The sequence below is a fragment of the Pangasianodon hypophthalmus genome, chromosome 12 (assembly GCF_027358585.1).
Source record: "Pangasianodon hypophthalmus isolate fPanHyp1 chromosome 12, fPanHyp1.pri, whole genome shotgun sequence".
NCBI lineage: Eukaryota > Metazoa > Chordata > Actinopteri > Siluriformes > Pangasiidae > Pangasianodon > Pangasianodon hypophthalmus.
Genome location: NC_069721.1, coordinates 11,472,040 through 11,491,765, shown reverse-complemented (window position 1 = coordinate 11,491,765; position 19,726 = coordinate 11,472,040). Strand labels below are relative to the sequence as shown.

At 37.7% G+C, this 19,726-nt stretch overlaps 2 protein-coding genes across 7 annotated transcripts; both read right to left on the bottom strand.

Moving 5' to 3' along the window:
- Positions 1-204: 204 nt before the first annotated feature.
- Positions 205-17,970, bottom strand: hoxb6b (homeobox B6b). 6 transcript variants are annotated; one of them, XM_026915191.3, is made up of 5 exons: positions 16,997-17,970; positions 5,745-5,842; positions 3,314-3,369; positions 1,243-1,674; positions 205-846 (listed from the first exon to the last, which is right to left on the bottom strand). In XM_026915191.3, exons 4-5 carry the CDS (start codon positions 1,604-1,606, stop codon positions 212-214), a joined length of 999 nt encoding a protein of 332 aa, XP_026770992.1. In that variant the 5' UTR covers positions 1,607-1,674; positions 3,314-3,369; positions 5,745-5,842; positions 16,997-17,970; the 3' UTR covers positions 205-211. The 6 variants fall into 6 exon arrangements, with proteins under 6 accessions (XP_026770992.1, XP_026770991.1, XP_034165013.1 ...); XM_026915190.3 differs by having other exon boundaries at positions 205-849; positions 16,997-17,963; XM_034309122.2 differs by lacking the exon at positions 16,997-17,970 and adding an exon at positions 8,809-9,437 and having other exon boundaries at positions 205-849.
- Positions 9,576-12,321, bottom strand: hoxb5b (homeobox B5b). Its single transcript, XM_026915193.3, has 2 exons — positions 11,086-12,321; positions 9,576-10,557 (listed from the first exon to the last, which is right to left on the bottom strand). Exons 1-2 carry the CDS (start codon positions 11,672-11,674, stop codon positions 10,310-10,312), a joined length of 837 nt encoding a protein of 278 aa, XP_026770994.1. The 5' UTR covers positions 11,675-12,321; the 3' UTR covers positions 9,576-10,309.
- Positions 17,971-19,726: the final 1,756 nt, after the last annotated feature.

Here is a 19,726-nt window from a genome sequence, read left to right as displayed (position 1 = left end):
GTATATATTTGTAATTTTTTAAAAATAATTTTAATCCCATCCTGCATTACACGAAAGCTTATTACACTGTTACAACTGACATGCCTCCTCTTACACAAAACCGTGTTTTATGTGAATGTTAGAAGTAATATTAAAGAATGCTCAACCGGTCCGTTTTTGCAAATAAAGTGCGCTCTTTGTGCGTAAAAGGGGTTCAGACGGTTGATTGCTTTCACTGCTCACTGGGGTAAGTTAGGGGCCATGTTCTGTGATTTAGACCTGCTCTCTGCTGACCAGCCATATTATGAGATCTAAGATGACTAAGCCTGCGCATTTGGGGCTGGGAGAACGCTATAAAATCCTCACAGTTACCCTCAACATTACTGAAACAGCCTTGGCTACTAAAGGTGAAACCAGTTCCCTCATTTAGCCTTCTAGAGTATTGGTCATTTATAGGTCTGTGTTTTTGCGCGTAAGGCCAATGACCCTCGGAATTTCTGAAAACCTGCCTCATACAGCATGCATCATTTCGAGCATTGCTAACGGACGGGGGATTCGTGTAATTCTCTGTAGGTGATTTCAGTGAAGCACTAATGTCCATTTGCAGGGACGATGGAAGACACGCATTCGGAGTAGGGGGCGGGCCGATTCCTTTCAACTTTGTGTCTTTTTTATGCCTCATCCTGCGGTTCTGAAACCATATCTTGATCTGTCTTTCGCTAAGCTTCAGTAGGTTGGCCATCTCAAGGCGTCGCGGTTTGCCTAGGTAGTGATTAAAGTGGAACTCTTTCTCCAGCTCCAGCAGCTGATTGCTGGTGTACGACGTGCGCGTCCTTTTACTGCCACCTGAGCCATCGGGTCGGCTCTCTGCTGCAGAGGAAACGAAGTGAGAAAGCATGAACTACAATCAAAAGAAAAAAATAACGACATATACAGACATCCCTCACTAATTCACTAATACATATGCAGACGTTAATCACCAGTAAGTCCCTATCCGTATGCCTTTTGTCATTTTTGTAAGTGTGAAAAGTCTAAGGAAGCTTCTCAAATCCAGTTCAGGGAGCCATGCCCTGCACCCAATGTGCCTGATCCTGAGCCAGTGGCATACTTTAGAATTAGCTAATTATTTCACTCAGGTGTAGTGAATGTATGGCTATCATCTGAAGCTCTGCTGTGTCTTGCTGTGATTGTTAAATAACGACACGTTTCTACGTTGATTTTCATTTACCTTACAGCTAACTACAACAAACTGGTTGTACCCACCACCGCTGGATGCATCGCAGAAGCTGTGACTTTTCTGCTTGAATTTTTTCATAGACTCTGTCATCCAGGGGAAGACCAGCTTGCCGTCAGTAGTAAAGTCCCCGATTGAGGAGCTGTGAGGTTCTCCTGTAGGGGATAGGAGGGGTGATTCTGTATAGCTTCGATAAAGTTCACTCGGAGTGCAGTGCCGAGTGTCATCCATGGCAGCCTTCGGCAATGAGCAAGCATTCATCTCTCGGTCGTTTTCCCGCAGTGCCACAGAGAGTGAAACTTGTGTTGTATCACTGTATCCAAATGTGTCGTCACCCTTAAACGAGTCACTGCCCAATAATGAGGTGTTGATGTTGTCTGTCTTGTTCTGCATTGTGTAGAGCTTCTGGCAAAACTTGCGTCACGTGACAGATTCGTTACAGAGGCCTCTTGCTGGGAGACCTAAAGGTCGCAACAGTGCATAGACTGAATGAATTCACAAAAAACATCTTCACAACTGAAAGAGCACATGACATGTATATGGACATTTTTGTTGCAAAATAGTGTACTAAGTAGCCTACAATATTTAAAATACTCCACAAGCGTAATAAAGGCCCAGGATGTGATGATAATACCATATGCCTTTTGAAAAGAATTATAAATAAATACACTTATTTCATAATCGAAACATTATAGTTCCTGGTCAGGCTAGAACTGATAAGATGATAAGATTTAGCCGTCAAAAAGCCCGCGAGGACTTCTGGTACACATGACAGGTATGCCTAAATCATGAATACCCAGTTTATATTAATTTATATCCGTTATTCATAATAATCAACGGGCAGGTTTATATTGTAAAGAACTGCAGTTTACAAACACTGGGTATATTTTATATATAGCTCATTAAATAAAACATCAAGTGGAAATAGATAATCACATTTTTAAATCAATAAATAATAAAGAATCCGACGGGAAAAATCAAGTTCAATTGATAATGTAATTTAAAATGTGTTGAATGCCTGAATCTTGTAGATTAATGTATTAATGTATGGTATTGAGGTAATGTAAGGTATTAAGGTTAAGAAATGTAAATGAATTAATGCAGCCGCTCAACTACATTGTACTGAGGTACTACTTCTACCATCAAGAATAAAAATAGAAATGCATTTAGTGTAAAAAGAATATTTACACTGTATAAACAGTAAAGAGATGGCCTCAAAAAATAAATAAATATAAATCAAGTTCAGAATAATAATGAAAAATATTTATCACGACCCTCGGAACAAACGGCTTTATTTAAAATCGCGAAAACAATCACAGCAAATAAGAAGATTAGACAAGCAGATTTCACAGTTATATAAAATCGAAGTTAAAAAAAAAATAATGCTTTTAGACAGACATGGGCATATTCTCAGTTGTGTTGATGGTGACAGAAGTAGTGCAGAATCGGTCGTAATGTGACAAATGGGGAAAAGAAACGCGAGAGCGACTACGCTGAAGGAGGAACAAAGGCTGCTGAACTCGTCGTGAACCCGAGCTCAAGTAATATGGCGATAAATCACACGGACATATCCGCCATTCACAAACTGACTGAGTCTATTTCAGTGCAGCTCGCTTATTGCGCTCCTGTAGGTTTGTTCTGAATCCACACAATCAGCCAGTGTTTCAGCACCATCCTTTTTTTTTTTTTTTTTTTTTTTTTTTTAAAAAAAAAGAAAAAATCAGCACGATAACTGCATATTACCGAAGCCTATGTGCTGTGGAATCAAAAAAGACTGAAAGATGGATCCTCGTATTCGCTGTGTTTCTTAAGTCTATCAGCAGTAGCTATACATAGCCTTAGCAAGAGGTAGACAATGTACATCAGCTGACAGACCTTCATGTTTCTGTAAACTTCATTATCAGTCTGACTTAATTTTGTTCCTTGCACCTTGCCATATAAAGATACAAAAGATACAACGTTTTAATTTGACACTGGTTTAATTTCCCTATCTCCTCACTCCCATCTGGGGAAAGTGGAATGGGAAAGCTCTTATAGCAACAACCAAATTATACATCTTAGTTAAATCAATTCAATATAACAGTCTCTTTGCCTACTCACCAGCCAACCCTTCCGCCGGAAACCCTGAGGAGAACCTCAGACAGATAATATAGTACCTTAAAAAAAGGAAGAAAAAAATATGATCAAACAATGTCTAATTTTTTTAACAGAAAAATCTTCATTTGTATTGAACAAGTCTGAAACGTAGTGAAGGAATGGAAATGAACATGAGCACACAGCCTGTATACCTATTACGGAAACGCACACTAAACTTATAGGCCTATTGAAGAGCACAGGACGGTAGAAATGTAGAAATGTGCTGTCTCTCATGTAGACTACTTTCAACTCCACACCCTGAAGCACAGGCTGGAAACAGCAGATCGTTAGATAGCCAAACAGCAGAGAGGGGAGCTCAGGACCTCAGAGCAAGAGCTGACCCAGGCGAATAGTGCTGTGTCTCAGAGTAAGCAATCGATATAAATTGAACTGCGAATCAAACAAAATTTAAGCAAGATTAGGAGGCTGACCTAAATTACTATCGAAGAACTGGACAAAATAACAAAACTGCCAAACCCTCTTCTTTACTCAACGCAAGCAAATATTTTGACAAGGCAGTGACACTAGTGTTTACTCTAATACCAGCTATATGACATTGTCTGATCTCTCTGGCCTGCCTTTCCATATTTTAGAAACACGTTTTATTCATTTTAAGTAGACTATTTGTGTTTTCCAGTGGAAGAATTGTGCTATCATATTTTCTGCTTTATCAGTGAATTTATGTTGATTAGAGATTTATAATCTTGGGACATGCCTATTCAACCTTTTAATACCACAACATGATGTTAATAACGAGCCCCTTCATGCATTTTCTAGTGGTATAATATAAGTGAGTAAATTTTAGTGTATTACAAAATAATCTATATATCTGTGTATTTCCAACTGGACAATAGGACAGCAACCGAAGATGTCAGTGTTAAGTGATTATACGTCTATCAAATAAAACTGTAATTTTAGCAGAACAAAAATCAGTCAACATGATGTTAAAGTGTTGAACCAGATATCTGTCTGAAATTGTCTATGTCTATTCTGTTGTAATTGCCGTCTAGTGGTGGTCTTCAGATCAATTCCGTATTGGACAGGAGGCCTTTGATCTCTCAAGGAAATCTGCTGTGTTCCGTTCTCCTGCACTCACACTCTTTGCGCAGAGGGGTTAATATCTAACCAAGGCAATCATAACCCTAGAGTTTGATTACTGCAATCCCCTTTTCACTTGCATAACAAAAAAAGCTTATTCAGATTTCAGGGACCTCACATTGTCCATCATTTAGCCCATAGCCTACTAGCTGCTAGTGTCGATCTAAAATCCACTCTTAACCGTTAAAGCATTTTCTGGGTTTCCTCCAGTACTGGTCTACTGGTGGTTCCTAAAATCCTACTGGTCACTGTACCCTGTAGTGACATGGGCCACTGGACACTGGAATTCCACAGTATCCCCCTGACTCTTCCTATCTGACCGTTTTATATCTCTCTTTTCCCATCCCTATCACCTTTCCTCTTGCTTCTTTTTTCTTTTCTTTTGTCATTTCATTTCTTTTTATTTTATTTTGTTTTTTGGTAGTATTGCAAAGTTTAATGTGAAAAAGACGTTATAAAGGCAATATACAGTTTCATAAAAATAAATAAAGTACTATAAAAATAAATAAAGTACCATTTTAGAGTACAAATACTGGGTTTGTATCTGGGGTTTGTAACTTTAGGTACATCATAAACTGTATAACAATAAAAATGCATTTAAGTTACATAATTGCTCATATTATTATTATTATTATTATTATTATTATTATTATTATTGTTATTATTATTATTATTATTACAGAGAGGATTAAGTCCTCACGGCTTACATTTAGTCCAAAATGTCAGTCTGTCACATAATCATAAAGCTGTAATTTGTCAGGAATTCAGAACTGCATTGCTGTCATGTATAACCTGTCAGTGTTGACAGCCTAGCAATCTAACGTGTGTTTCAGATGCAGATTTTTGATAAATCAGATGCAGTTATGCCTGTTGATTAAGTTCACGTTAAAGGATCTTCATCCTAGCATCCTATACATATGACACGTAGGTCACCTGACGCGTGTGTGTGTTTTGTTTTGTTTTTTTCCTCGAATGTGATGGGGTTTTGTTTCACAGAATTTCCCCCAGTGACAACTGAGAACCGCTTCTCTCCGGAATCACGTGATAAACAGGTGATTCCTTTTAAACACACTCGTGTCTTTTCTGCTTTTAAAACTGTCAACTGCACCGGCATTTTATAGTCTATATCTCATTAGAACATTACCAGTTCGACATACACTTCTCTTTTGCTACGTGGGCAAACCCAAATATAGCCCTTATAAAAGATTCATATGCAGCGACGGATTTCCTAGAGGTCTAATATGTTATATTTTTGAAAATGGACTGTTTGCATGTATGGACAAATTCAGTTACGTACCTGCGCTGCAACATTTTTGGCTTTTGCACTTTTTTCGGAGGGGGGACGTGTTGTAGGACTCTCTCACACCTGGTTTCCAGGCACACATTCGCTGTTTCCTGAAAAGAAACAGAACTATGAAGTAAATAATAATTTCACAATTGCATATATAGGCAATACTGCAACATATAATCTAACTGCTTAAGTATATTTACTTAACACTTAACGGCCAGTGAACAACATGGTTAAATCATCTTAACCCAATACCTAACCAAGTGCAGGAAAAATTTGAAGAAGTCTACAGAAGTAAAGAAATTGGGAAGAGCAAGAGGAAAATCTAAGCAGAAGGGCGACCTAGCCTGCTGAAGGGCCATGCCACAGATAGAGCAGCAGCTTCTCCATTATGCCTGCTTTAGGTCAGTTCTTGGCTGTTTAGACAGCAATGCCCGTATCTTGTCACCTCCTTTAATCTCAGTTCAATATACATGAAAAAATATGCATTACCAGCCCAGCACATTTCACAATTGCATATTAAAGAATGAAATTACGTTTGACTTGCATTTGCATTTCGCTGGATTTCAAAAGTGTCCTCCAGCAAATTCAGCAAAATGTCTGAATAAAAGCGAAAAAAATGACTAGAAGAACCCAGAATATATTCAGTCTCCCAGTTCGACGCAGAGCTTACATCAACTACATATTCCCCAAGACACGAATTTGCGAATAAAGATCTTTTCACACAAATTCGGATCTACAGGGTATATATAGATGACAGATATCACCATCCATTTGACTGGCATGCAGGACAGAAAAAAAAACAATTGATGCTAATAGAGGAATATAAAGATGTGACGAGCTGGTGACAAAGGAAATAATTAACAAACTGTCATAAAAGCTTCAGTTATAGTGCATGACCTGTATGACCAAGCAGTGTATTCCCACAGATTGTATTAGTATGGTAACAAAGCTACAAACCTTTTCATGATAGATATAACTGTATCATCAACGTGCTAAAAATATCAGATAATCTGACCACAATTATAGAAAAGATAGAATCGGGTTACTGTGCCTATTCATTGCTTCTGTGCAAGTGCATTGTGTTGAGCATATTATCAGCGCAATTTATTTCCCAGTTTTATCTTTAGAGTGGACGTCTCCTGCCTTGATACAGTTTCGTGCTCATCTCAGTGGGGATGCACACGGAGTTGCTTTGGAGACACTAGAGACCCTTTTGGACTCATAATAATCGATTGAGGAAAAAAAAATTAAACACAACCATAGAAGCGAAACCTTATTGATCAGCTGCATTCAGACAGCCTGTATCCTCACCCTTTGATATGTTTTATGTTATATGGTAACTGTCTATGCAACATGCATAAGGTTAGGTATAAGGGATTAATTTTAGGTAGCCAAAAATAAGATTCAAATCTATTCAGTTTAATTTTGAGGTATAATTATGGTTGTACAAAAGCTTAAAATTTTCACCAGTTATAATATTTGTATAATGTTTTTCAGCTTGTCTTCTCTTTCCTGCACTCAGAGCTTACGTATTCTAGTATGTGATTTGTTGTGAAGTGGCATAAAATCGTGCAGTCGCTAGGTGACCTCAAGATGAACTCAACTCCCATTAACATGCACAGAGCAGTGTGGCTTAGATTAATTTGTTGGTATAAGAGCATTTCAAAGAAAAATACTCACCACCGTTGTAAGTCTAACTGTACTTTTACATCTTAAATATTATTTATGCCTTCTGATATTCAAAATCATAGAGCCCGTGTTATTGCTATTCTTCTTACCATCTCCTTACTATTATGAACCTACAGTTCATATGTGTAAGTTATATTAAGTTACAGTCTCCTCGGATCGGATAGCCGGACCTGTTGGTATTGCCTGGGTTTATATAAATAGGATTTTCTGCAACAAAATCCTCGGTGTTTGAGTGAAAGAAGGACAGAATGAGTAGGACCTCGGAGTAAGGCGAGCTCTGCTGGTCATGCAGCAGCGTTACATCAGTCAAGAGCAGCATCTCCATCAGACTGGCACTGATTTACTCTGGAGTTTTAGCAAGATTTAATCCGTTTTGCATGAAATATAAAAGAATAAATTATTTATGGACATCGGATAATTTTGCTTATAGACAATGATTGACTACAGACGATAATTCTTTGAATGTTTTAATTAAATTTTTTTTTAGTCTAATGAAGTAAATATGAATATGGACAATATGACAAGAATTCAAAGGTTACTAATGAAGCTCAGTATATGGGATGGAAGCCTATACTTCCTAAGCCTGCATTTGTTGTAATGGCAGCTTGGCACTGTGTGTGTCTCTGTGTTCAGCACTAGTCTCCTGACCTCGCAGTGATCCCTTCGCATGAATAATTGATGAGAACAGCGCACAGATTACCCCTATCAATATGCAAAACACATTATAGGAGTACAATGAGACTTTAATAGTTATGAATCGCGCAACCGTGTTTATCGCGAGAAATTTGGCACAGTTACATCATGTTTTCAGTCCATTCAGTTTCATCAAAATTCGCAAAAAATGCAGCAATACGATTGCATTTATTCTCCTCCAGACTCTCGAAATGACAATGGGCAAATGAACAAAAAAAAACGAAGTTTTGTCGGAGCCTAATTAGCCTCTTTAATTCTGTTTTGCTGACAAGACCGTTAACGTTTTGGTTTACTGTAGACAAAACTGGAGTTATGATAAAAGAATTTAGTACCTGGTAAATAGGCATTCAGATTTCTTCAGCGTATATGGACAGTTTACAAAGATGACATGAATACTGTGTTGACAAGCACATCTCTAACATACACACACACACACACACACACACACACACACACATATATATATATATATATATATATATATATATATATATATATATATATATATATATATATATGATACAAATAAAATCCGCAGGACTACAATACAACCTGCACAGCATCACAATGACTCTTCTGTGCCTCAAAATATTTTGGGCCTAATACTATAGACTATTCCCCCGTTATTAATATCTAAAACAATTCTACTCTTTGCAAACTGACAATTAATAAATGAAGGAAAACTTACTCTGAGACGTCTTGCCCCAATCCAACAGAAAGATAACAGTGAGTAGCCAAGTGAGTGTGTGACATTTTGAGTGGCCGAAGGTAACTGACTAAGAGCATATCACACGCCGTCCACAACCTTTAGAATCCCGCTGAAGCAGTGAAACCGTCACTTTCATTCAAGAATGTGAATTATGTCGCACATTGTCAACCCCCAAAACCATAAAACTAACTTTATGGACCTCACGTGACTTGTTTAGCAATACAGAGAAGGACATGTCTATGTTATAGACTGGACTTCGCGAAATGAAATCACTTAGGGAAGTCGAGGCTGTATTTCTAATGTAATAACTAATACAATAGCCTATATAAACTATTCGTAAGACCCATACTTCCACTGATTTGACCATTTAAGAGGTAAGTTCACAGGTTCAGTAATTATTGGACACATGCTGTAAAAAAAATCATGTTAGGTATTATATCTCTTTTGATAGTTATTACATGCCAGTGATATGGCAATATGTGCTAAAGTATGGATTAAAACAATCGGAAACAGAACGAAATACTGCGCCCTATGGCTCCATGTCAAGGTTATAACTCAGACATAAAGGCTTGTGATTTTAGCCTAGTCTGTTTCAGCCAATGGTAGGCCTACATAGATTGCGAAGATTATATTAATACGATAATAACTGTAAACTATGAGTGTGTGAATTGAACGAGAGTGGTGACCCACTGTGAAGGTAACTGGTCCCAAAGGTGTAATGATGTGCAAAGAGACACTAAAGCATCTTGAGACTAAAAGAATTTTTATTTTTTCAAATTAGATTCATCAACCATTTTTAATCGAGACACAAATAGAAAAAAATGCCGGCTGGCAAAATTCCCAGCATATTAACCTTAAAACATTTTCTTAGCTTTTTTTTCTTTTTAACACGGAACGTTCACCACTCACATTGTACAAATAAAATATTGGTCACAACTGTACATCAAACATATTTCACTCTTCATGGACACAAAATCCAGTCCAGAAATGTTTAGATGCAACATAAAGTACACAAATGTAGCCTAAGTGCGAATATAGAGGATTTCTTTTCGCAATGTAACAATCCTATCCAAGAAAGTAATAAAGGCGGCACAAGCATAAATGTCCTGCAAAACTGGAAAACAGTCTACACTGACGTCCCTATACAAATTCATAAGAATACAACAAAGTTTTTTTGACTAGATGATACAGCTAGGTAGTTCGCGTTGATACTGTACAATATTCCTTTTACATGTTTAAAGTTGCGCACAAAGAGCTTACATGGAACATGCTTTCTTCCACGAAAGTATAAACTTGATACGTAGCATTTACACTTAATTTACGGCGGCTGTTAACTGTAGCCCTATGGCATATGGGATAGAACAATACTCAACGGTTGACAATTCGTGTTACACCAGTCACACAGAGAAATGACGCCTGATAATGACAAGCAGAAAGGTGCAGTGCTATAACAGTAGTTGAATATTTTCAACAAATTCAATCAGTTTTGAAAGGCGCTTCCTCCCGTAGCAAGACTCATGCTTTTCAGCTTGTTGTCCTTTTTCCATTTCATCCTCCTATTCTGGAACCATATTTTAATTTGCCTCTCGGTGAGGCAGAGAGCGTGGGCTATCTCTATCCTCCTCCTCCGGGTCAGATACCTATTGAAATGGAACTCTTTCTCCAGCTCTAGCGTCTGATAGCGTGTGTAGGCAGTTCGAGCCCGTTTCCCATCAGGTCCAGTCATATCTATGGCACGGACAAGGACAAAAAAAAGACAATACCCTTTAGTTATAATAGCAACAAAAAATAAAAAAATAAAAAATCGAGAGTGCTAGACTCCAGAAACAGTCACTATCGCACCTACACTAGCATCCACAAGATTATGGAACATAATATCTTAATACAACTCTAAGTCATTTTCCAGTCCTGTTTTTACCACTTCAGATGTTGTCTTGGATCAATAACCTGTTCCATGCATGTTATGATTTTTCGCACTCCATGTTTTTTCATCACAGTTGCAAATAATAGGCTATTTCTTCTATCTAACCCTCTACATAGCCTGCAGATGTACAGGGAAAAGGCGAAATAGAGCGGAACTGGTCATGTGTAGCTATAATATGACATTTTATCTAATTCATATATATTCAACATTTTGCATATATTCTTTTATTGACTGCATCTTCTGGCTTCTGTTTTGTCAGTTTTGCATACAAGATGACATTCATTCAGTAACATTAAACCGTCTGTAATTCAAAGCAATGGAAGTGTTTATACCGTGGCTAATGTGAAGTTTCCGCATCCAGGGAAAGATCTGTGGTGTTTGGCCGTCCCCGGGTGTTGTAGTGGAAGGTGCCGCGGGTTCCTGTTTCTGCGTGCGTGGAGTGGCATGGTTAGCTTGCGCGCCTTCCTCCGGCTCCGAAGACACGTTTGCTTCGTCCGTTTCTGCAAAGTGTGTGTTGTTGCTGCTGAGATTGCTGCTGTTGGTGGTGAGTGCACTGTTGCCTCCGGTCGTGGTCTGGTCAGAGGAGCCAGAGGTGCCTTTCAGGTTGAGACTGTCGCTGTTGGTGCAGGGAAGGGCGTCTGGAGAAGCAAGCGAGCAGCTCGTTTGACGGTACCGGGTGTCCGTGCCCGGGTTCTGGAAAGCACGGCTGTTATCCCCAACCGTACCGAAGTGGGCATTGTTGTTAGAGCGATTTACACTAAGGTCGATCCCATTGTAGGTGTAACCGAAAGAGCCCGAATGCATGCCCGTAGAGTCCCGGTAAGAGCCGTTCATTGCGCCGTTAGTCCCATAATTTAGTAACTGATAGTCGGACCCATTCGGATAGCGCCCTGAGAAGGAGTTTAGAAAATAGGAGCTCATTTGGATATTCTTTAAAAACGGTCTCGATGAGCAGATCTCGGTCGTTAAAATCCTGCGCAGCTCAATTTATGATGTAAAAATGAATTATAGCAATGCACTGTACTTCGTTTTTGCCAAGTATGCGGCCAAATATGGGAGCGCGTTAGGGCATCACGTGCCTTTGTTGACCAGTCGTAAATTCTCTCTGATGACTTCAAGAGGTAATTCATGCTCTGTGGTTACAAATGATGACGAAATGATGATCGTTAGATTCAACTCAATGGTGCCTCCCCGCTGCGCGCCGCATCCCATGTTAGCAGAGGGCGTCACCTACCGGGAGAACTGCAAAATGCCCAAACACCTGCACGCCTTTTGCAGATCTCAGTGGCACACCATTTCACTAATATATGAAAGCACTTTCTTTGCAACGTTTCCACACAATTCTGCAAAAAATTCATTATTTTCCTTTATCAGGAAGAAAATGAACTTGCCCAATATAAATTCGGTATTTACAATAAACAGAAAACTTTCTGACAGAAGTGCAGCCGTGGCCTTTCAAGTTTTACTCACATTCTGTCCAATGACAAAATTATTTTAAAGAAGGAGGATACGCATTGCTCAAGTAGTTTAAATTAATCCGGTTAGGTACATGGTACTGAGTTCAGTGCAACCAAGGCACGGGTTAAAGTGACGCTCTCGCGTCTGTTCTGCGTTAGAGATTCGCCTCCTCTGTATTACACATCTGAAAGATTTGAAAGACTTGCATTTGATCCTACATAATAACATTGCTTTTGACATTGCAGCACACACAAGCGAGTAAATAGTCATGGTTAAACATATTTTATTGGCAAAATGGCATTGCTAACAAAGTTCACTATTTTTTTATCAGTGCATCCACATACACAAACGTAACGAACAAAATAAATTACACACGAGAACGTTTAAACACACGAATGTCCAATATGTCAGCAGTAAAACCTGTCACCCTTAGCCTTCACTATAAGCCCGTTCTAGGATGTGGAAGCAAGAGGGTGAAAATTCAGCCATTCATTTTATGCCAGGTAATAAAATTGGTCTAATGGCGGAAAATAGAACACAATGGGGCGAAAATTACAGAAATTAGAAAGATGCATGTTTGACAACCCTGAGAGGGTTACTAGCTTTTGCACTTGAACAAAGCCTTAAATAGATAACCGTTTTGTTTGGTTAAATTCGTACATCTACATGAAAATACTATAGCCTATGTACTGTGGGTAAAAATATTGGACTTGTTTATTATTTACAACACAGTGCATATGGAAATCGTCTATCCCGTCTTTCCACCATCCTCCTCTTCGCTGGTCTTTTCAGAGTTTATTACTTTATTTTCTTTCTTCCACTTCATTCTCCGATTCTGGAACCAGATCTTTATCTGTCGCTCTGTTAGACACAGCGCGTGCGAAATTTCAATCCTGCGCCTTCTGGTCAAATATCTATTAAAATGGAACTCTTTTTCCAACTCAAGAGTCTGAAATCGAGTGTATGTCTGACGACCCCTGCGGCCGGTGGTGCCAGGAATGCCTGTCAAAAAGAGGGGAAAAGACACGGAATGGGTTAATACAGAGAGTCAGATGAAATAAATGAAATAAATTCCATTATTATTATTATTATTATTATTATTATTATTATTATTATTACTACTACTACTGCTACTACTACTGCTACAATTTATTTTATTAAAAGTAACTATATCTTTAACTATGGAAAGACATCTTTCTGAAAATTAGGTACTTCTGTCACTGACACAAGAATGAACCGATTATTTTGGATTTGTTTGAAAGGGCAAAGTTCAGGATACATAGAGATGCACATGGAACAATTTCATGCAAAGTGACAGTCAGTAGCCTAGGATATTTTCCATGGAGAATACACATTTATTTAGCCACGAAACCCTATAATACACTAAGTAAGCAAGATGCAGGCGAGACTTACCGCTACACGAGTTCATCCTCTGCATCCATGGGTAAACAGGGGCACAGGGCTTGGTTTCGCTGTAGGAATAAGTGTCTGAAGTGTGCTCCGAGCCCTCCGCCTTGCTGTGCCCCTGTGTGAGAGCCAGCGACTCCTCCAAGCCTCCGAGAGGACACGATGAGCGCTCCGTCTCTCGGTATATGCTGGAGGCGGCGTAATCGCACGCAGCGCCTGAGCCGCTTCTCCCGAACACTCCGCTAGCCTGCTGGTAGTAAGAGTTGGAGTACACCTTCTCCTGGACATTGCTCGCTCCGAACGTGGCGCTTGGATAGTGTCTCAAAGTGTCGGTATATCCAGAAGAATATAACGGTAACTGATTCAGAAAAGAATCCTGTCCCCCGCCTAGAGACACGGGAAAAGTTGAGTTGACGAAGTAGGAACTCATTGGGTGGCCACTGTTATTGTGCGAGTGTTATGATTTGTTGTGTTTTATAGTCCAAGTGTGTTTTGCCATTACTTTATGTGAGGTTTGGTTTTAGCCGAAGGGGGGTGGCGAGGTGCCAATGTGAGCGAGTAGGGAAACGCACCAGCTGATCACTGTCTGACCAATCCCGAGCCTCTCAGCCAATAGACGAGCATTAAGGGAGGGGGACTCTTGTTGCACTGGATGGAATCCCCAATGCATATAAAATCCCTTATAATTCTCATATATAAATATATTTATATAATTCCGGTTGCAGTGACGCAAGTGCCGCTCAAAATAAAAAAAGAAAAAATGAGGGGAGGAACAAAAACAGGAGACAATATACTGAAGGTGTATTGCTGATGGACAGTTGCAGTAACCCTCTCGACGAGCGTATAATACCATATTTTCGCTGTTCGTTAGAAACATAATATAGCACAGCTATGTAGACTACATGCCAGCAAATGCCCAGCATTTTTACACTGGCTTGCTTCACAATATAACTTCACAATATAACTTCCTAAAGGGCATGACGAAAAGTGTTTTTCACGAAAGACTATACATAAAATCTTATGAATGCAACTTTCTTATTGTACTATTGAGTTATTGGGTATCCAAACTTAAAAAAATTTTTTTTTTAATATTTACGATAGGAAGCTCTACACTTTGTCAGTAAACGTCTTGTCTGTTTTACAATGCCTTGCTTTACAAAAGGTTATTATTTCCCAATTAAACTCACGAAGAGTGTTTTTCTTCACGAATCACTCAAACAATTTATGAATGTAACTTTATGATTGTACTTTTCTCTAGTTTCACGTCAATTCAAATAATTAAAACCTTTACAGAAGGACGAGCTTTAAAAAGTAAACACACAGCAGTAACGCTGTGTTCAGCACAATGGCCATTGGAATTCGATAGCCTAATCTATTTAAGGAGCATTACCAATAATTTATGGCCCAAGTTAAACCAGTTTTGCGATTTATAATTTTATTCTTACATAAGAACCTTAAAATGTAGAAAATATCACATATAAAGTGTCAGACATCTACAAAAACAAAAGCAACAAAATGATGGTTTGGGCCGATCTGACATCACATGTGGCATCCTAAGCACATCAGTATTATTATTACTGTATTTTTGTTAAACGAATGTTTTTAGTGGGCTATCGAAAGTACGAAAATTGTATCAAAATTCACAGTGCATAAACCATAATAAAAGCTATACCACATTTTAACAACAACCTTCAAACAGCCATAGGCCCCATCGTTTTCATCAGACTTACACTCTTAGAAATAATGTTAAAACTATAAGCCTAAATGCTTTTCAGTTTGTCCCTCTTCGGTTTGCAAAAAATGCACAGAACCCCAAAACAAAGGGTTATCGTTTAAAAAAGGCTCCACCTAGAACTCCTTTAGTAATCCCTTAGCTATCCAATTCTTAAGGGTTTTTTTTCCCCTAAGAATGCATAGCCTAAATTTGTTTACTGGGCTTCCTGGGCTATGCTGTTTCAAACAAACCAAGTGATTTCATTTAAGGATAGAATTCATCTTGTCAATGCAATAAGGAAGCTCAGCATACAGCAGTGCTCAGGCGTGTTTTCCAAGCAAAAATGTACTATTCAAGGTCAAATAACTAAACACACACACACACAATATATATATATATATATATATATATATATGATATAACAGTTTGATATAACAGTTTTGTTCTATATATATATATATAAATTTTTTTTCCTCTCCTTGGCTCTTGGATCTTGGACAAGGTGCCTGAATTCAAATCTCAGAACAATCATTGCATGGTCAAATTCGCACAATTCTCTCGTCACTAGATGGCATCACAGAGCAAAAAATGAGGTAACATTGCGCCATTACAGTAAAAACACTATTTTTTGTTTCAGCATTATGTCTTAACACAAAACAATCAAAAAACATAAAATATTAATAGGTTTCATTATGAAGGACAAAAAATAATTAACAGTCATTAAAGGCTTCGTAATGGAAAACATAATAATAAATTCACTGATTATTATGCATAGCCTAAATAAATGCGTGCCTAATTATAAACTCGAAATCCCAATAAGCTAAAGGAGTAACATCCTCTGAGGGACTGCTGAAGGTCTGACTGCATCCTGAGATACACTGCCACAACTGCAGCTAACCGCTTCATCGTGACTAAGCAGTAAAATATTACCAATAACCAATATTATAGCCATTATAGATTGCAATATGCACGTAGATTAAATCATTTTCACTAGAAAGGTGGCAACAATGTGGCCAATAATAATTCCAGGAAAATGCACCAGCAGTCAGCAGAGATCAGCTCCCATCAGTAGGCTCCTGTAGCCCTGATCACGCGGATTGCTCACCACACCACATCTCTCTGTTTCAAGTAATCAGTCATACTCGGCTGTTAAAAACGCCAGTCTATTGGCTTCGCTGGCTGTTTTTTTTTTTTTTTTTTTTTTACAAAGTCTGTATTTTTAAATCATGATATAACTCAGGTCACAATTTTCTCAGAAATTCCTTTTGTTGACGAGTAGCCATGAAGCCGCAGTTTAATGCGGTATTCCTGTCTAGGGCTTTTTCATTAGTGTTTATACCCACAAATAGTTCAGAAAGATTATTAATTTACCTTGAGTGGCTTCGTGTATTTGAGCAATCTGTAAGCCATAATGCATCCAACTACAAGCAGGCAATGCCCTTCATGCTGTTTAGGGTAAACCAACATTGAGTCCAGTCTCAGCTTTAAAGCCTATACTATCAATTCAGCTGCAGTTTTGTTCTGCTTAACCTCCAGTCAAATATCTCACTGTCTTACTACAAGCATGCCTGCGCAAGATAGTAGGCCTATCATCTCGTGGGTTACATAAAACACACACATGCACTGGTTAACCTCACAATGAGGAAGACTGGAGTAGGTCCTACCTTTGTCGTTTATCATCGGCTCGCAGCAGTGCTTTCCAAATTAATCAGGCATTTCTTTTCGATTCTTCAAATCCGCGTGTAATCGAGAAGATCTGGTTGGATAGTCAAATACACCAAATAAACGAAAGATCAAAAATATATTCGCTTTGTGAGTTTTGATCCATTCCCTCTTCCCTGACTTCTCTGAAGGAATCGAGCGGCTACTAGCACTGTGTTGGTAAGCTCCAGCCATCTTTAAACACAATTCGATAAATTAAATTACAATTTCTAATATACAAAGTCTAATAGAAACAACGAAAAAACGTAAACACGAAGACAGACGTGTTACTGACTGCGCCCTGACCAAAAGAATGCTGCATTATAACCACTTGGGAAATCATAAAAAGTTCATGTTCACAGGGAGCTGATCACGTGACCACGTCTGGCCAATCCCATCGCAGAGTCACACATAAAGTTCTAGCACAAAGTTGTAAATTTTCATAAACAACTGGGAGTTTATTGCTCTGCTCCAACAGTAGCTTGGTGGTCGCCATCTTTTTTCGTTAAAAAAGAAAGAAAGTAGACTACTGGTCTTAAAAACTACTGGATTTTAAATCAATTTGCCGCAGATTTTCCCTTTTTTATAAGAAGATATTCATAATGCATAATGAGTTGTCTCAGAATGAACCCTCAGAAACGATTGTGCACATATTCGTTTTATAACGTATAGCCTATGTTTATTTCCTATTGAATTATAACTAAATGCAAGTGTAAATAAACCTGGTATAAAGTTCAGGCATTTTAGTTAAAAACAAGGCTTAGATTGGTTTTGGAATAAAGTAATAAAGAGAAAAGGATTAATATTATATTCTTTCGATGGTGCGTTTTAGCAAGAATGTGCAGGCTCTTATACAAAGGGAATAGACAAACGGAAAGTGTAAAGCTTTTATAGCTCTAAACATGCCTGGCGGAAACAATGACTTCCTGTAAGAATAAACACTTAGACTATTTCCGACATTTATTGGGGCAATAAAGCAGTATAACCCAAAAGCGACCTATGGTTTATCTAACAGCCTCCCAAAAATAGGCAATATCCTTTCTGTCCCAAAGTGCAGGGAATGGGGTAAAAGTAAGGCAGATGTGTAACTTATTAATTAACATTCTGTTTTTATGAATATCTGAGATCGTTTGCAGTATCACAGAGGTAGTGATGAACGCTTTCGAGCATTCCAACTCTGATTGTACATGATTTCATATCGGGAAACATAAAATAAAACGCAATACAGTTTTAACAAGTGCTTATTTGGCTGGTTTCCATATCTTAATTCAAACACAGCACTGAGCACGTGGAAGGCGAAGTGTAGATTCAAATAGGCTTCGTATCTTATCACTTCAGAAAAACAGGCCTTATATTTTGGGATCTATTTTAGATCACAAAATGAAATTCGGTTTTTTAGTTTTTTTTTTGTTTTGTTTTGTTTTTTTTTTTAATCATTTTTAGATTAGATTTTTTAGATTAGGTTGGTATTCAGTGTTGTTAGGTTTGGTATATATATATTATTTATATATATATATATATATATAAATAATTCAAACAAAATCCACATTTAAAAGTAAATTTGTCTTGCACACATTGTGACCTACTTATTGTGAAAAATATTGTAAAAAGTAATAACAATTCCACAATTCCACAATAACAATTCCAATTAAAGTGTCCATGCTTTTTCATACTTTTCTGTTTTATTAATATAACATAGGGATAGAGTTTTTGTGTATATATACGTATATATATATATATATATGCTTTTGTCGAAACCCTTCGCAAATTTACAGACTGAATATTTCTTAGTGTATGTGTGTATATATATATATATATATATATATATATATATATATATATATATATATATATATAAAACAAAATGTTACAAACAACAGATATTCAGTCAGTAAACTTGTGCTGCATTTCGACAAAAGCATTTCATATACAACGGCTTATTTATTCAGAAAGGAGTAACCGTGTAACAGATTTTGTAAAATATTTAAATGTTGTAGCGCTTATTACAGTTTTAGTTTAATTCTATGCTTGCAGTGCATTTTAAAAAGCATGTTATATAGTTTAGAAGCTAACTTTCTAATAGATTTTATACAGTTACATTTATCCTGAGTTTTTCTTTCTCGTTCAAATTTAATAATCCAAAATTTCTATAAAACAAGTTGCTGTTGTCGCTGCTGCTATTGTTGGCATTGTTATAAGAACATAATTACATATTACACATTAAGTGCATTATAAATAAATGCAATTATTGTGAAGATAAAATATGAACTTTCCCACGTAATGCTTGTGTTTGAGTTTTTGTTTAGGAGGGTGATGTATTTCTCAGTGTATAGACTCGCATCCTTTGCACAAATACAGTTAAATACTTCAACTGAAAACTATTATAAAGCAGGTTTTTGTGCGTTATGGTTTTGTTGTGTTTGTGTTTGTGTATCTACACTGTTCTCTGGCAGCCTTGCAGATAGGCTGAATGTTTACTGGAACACTTTGGCTTTGCACTTAAAGGAAGCCAAATCCTCCTCATTGTCTGTAAGAATGTCCTGTCTAAAACTCTCCTAAAGAAAATAGGGTCAGATTAACTTGTTTCAGGGTTTAAGTTTTTGTTTTAGAGTTTTAGCTTAGGTTTATTATTAGACTCTGACCTATGTGTACTAGCATAAGGATATTTTTAAGGTAGACTAAAGGCACTTGTG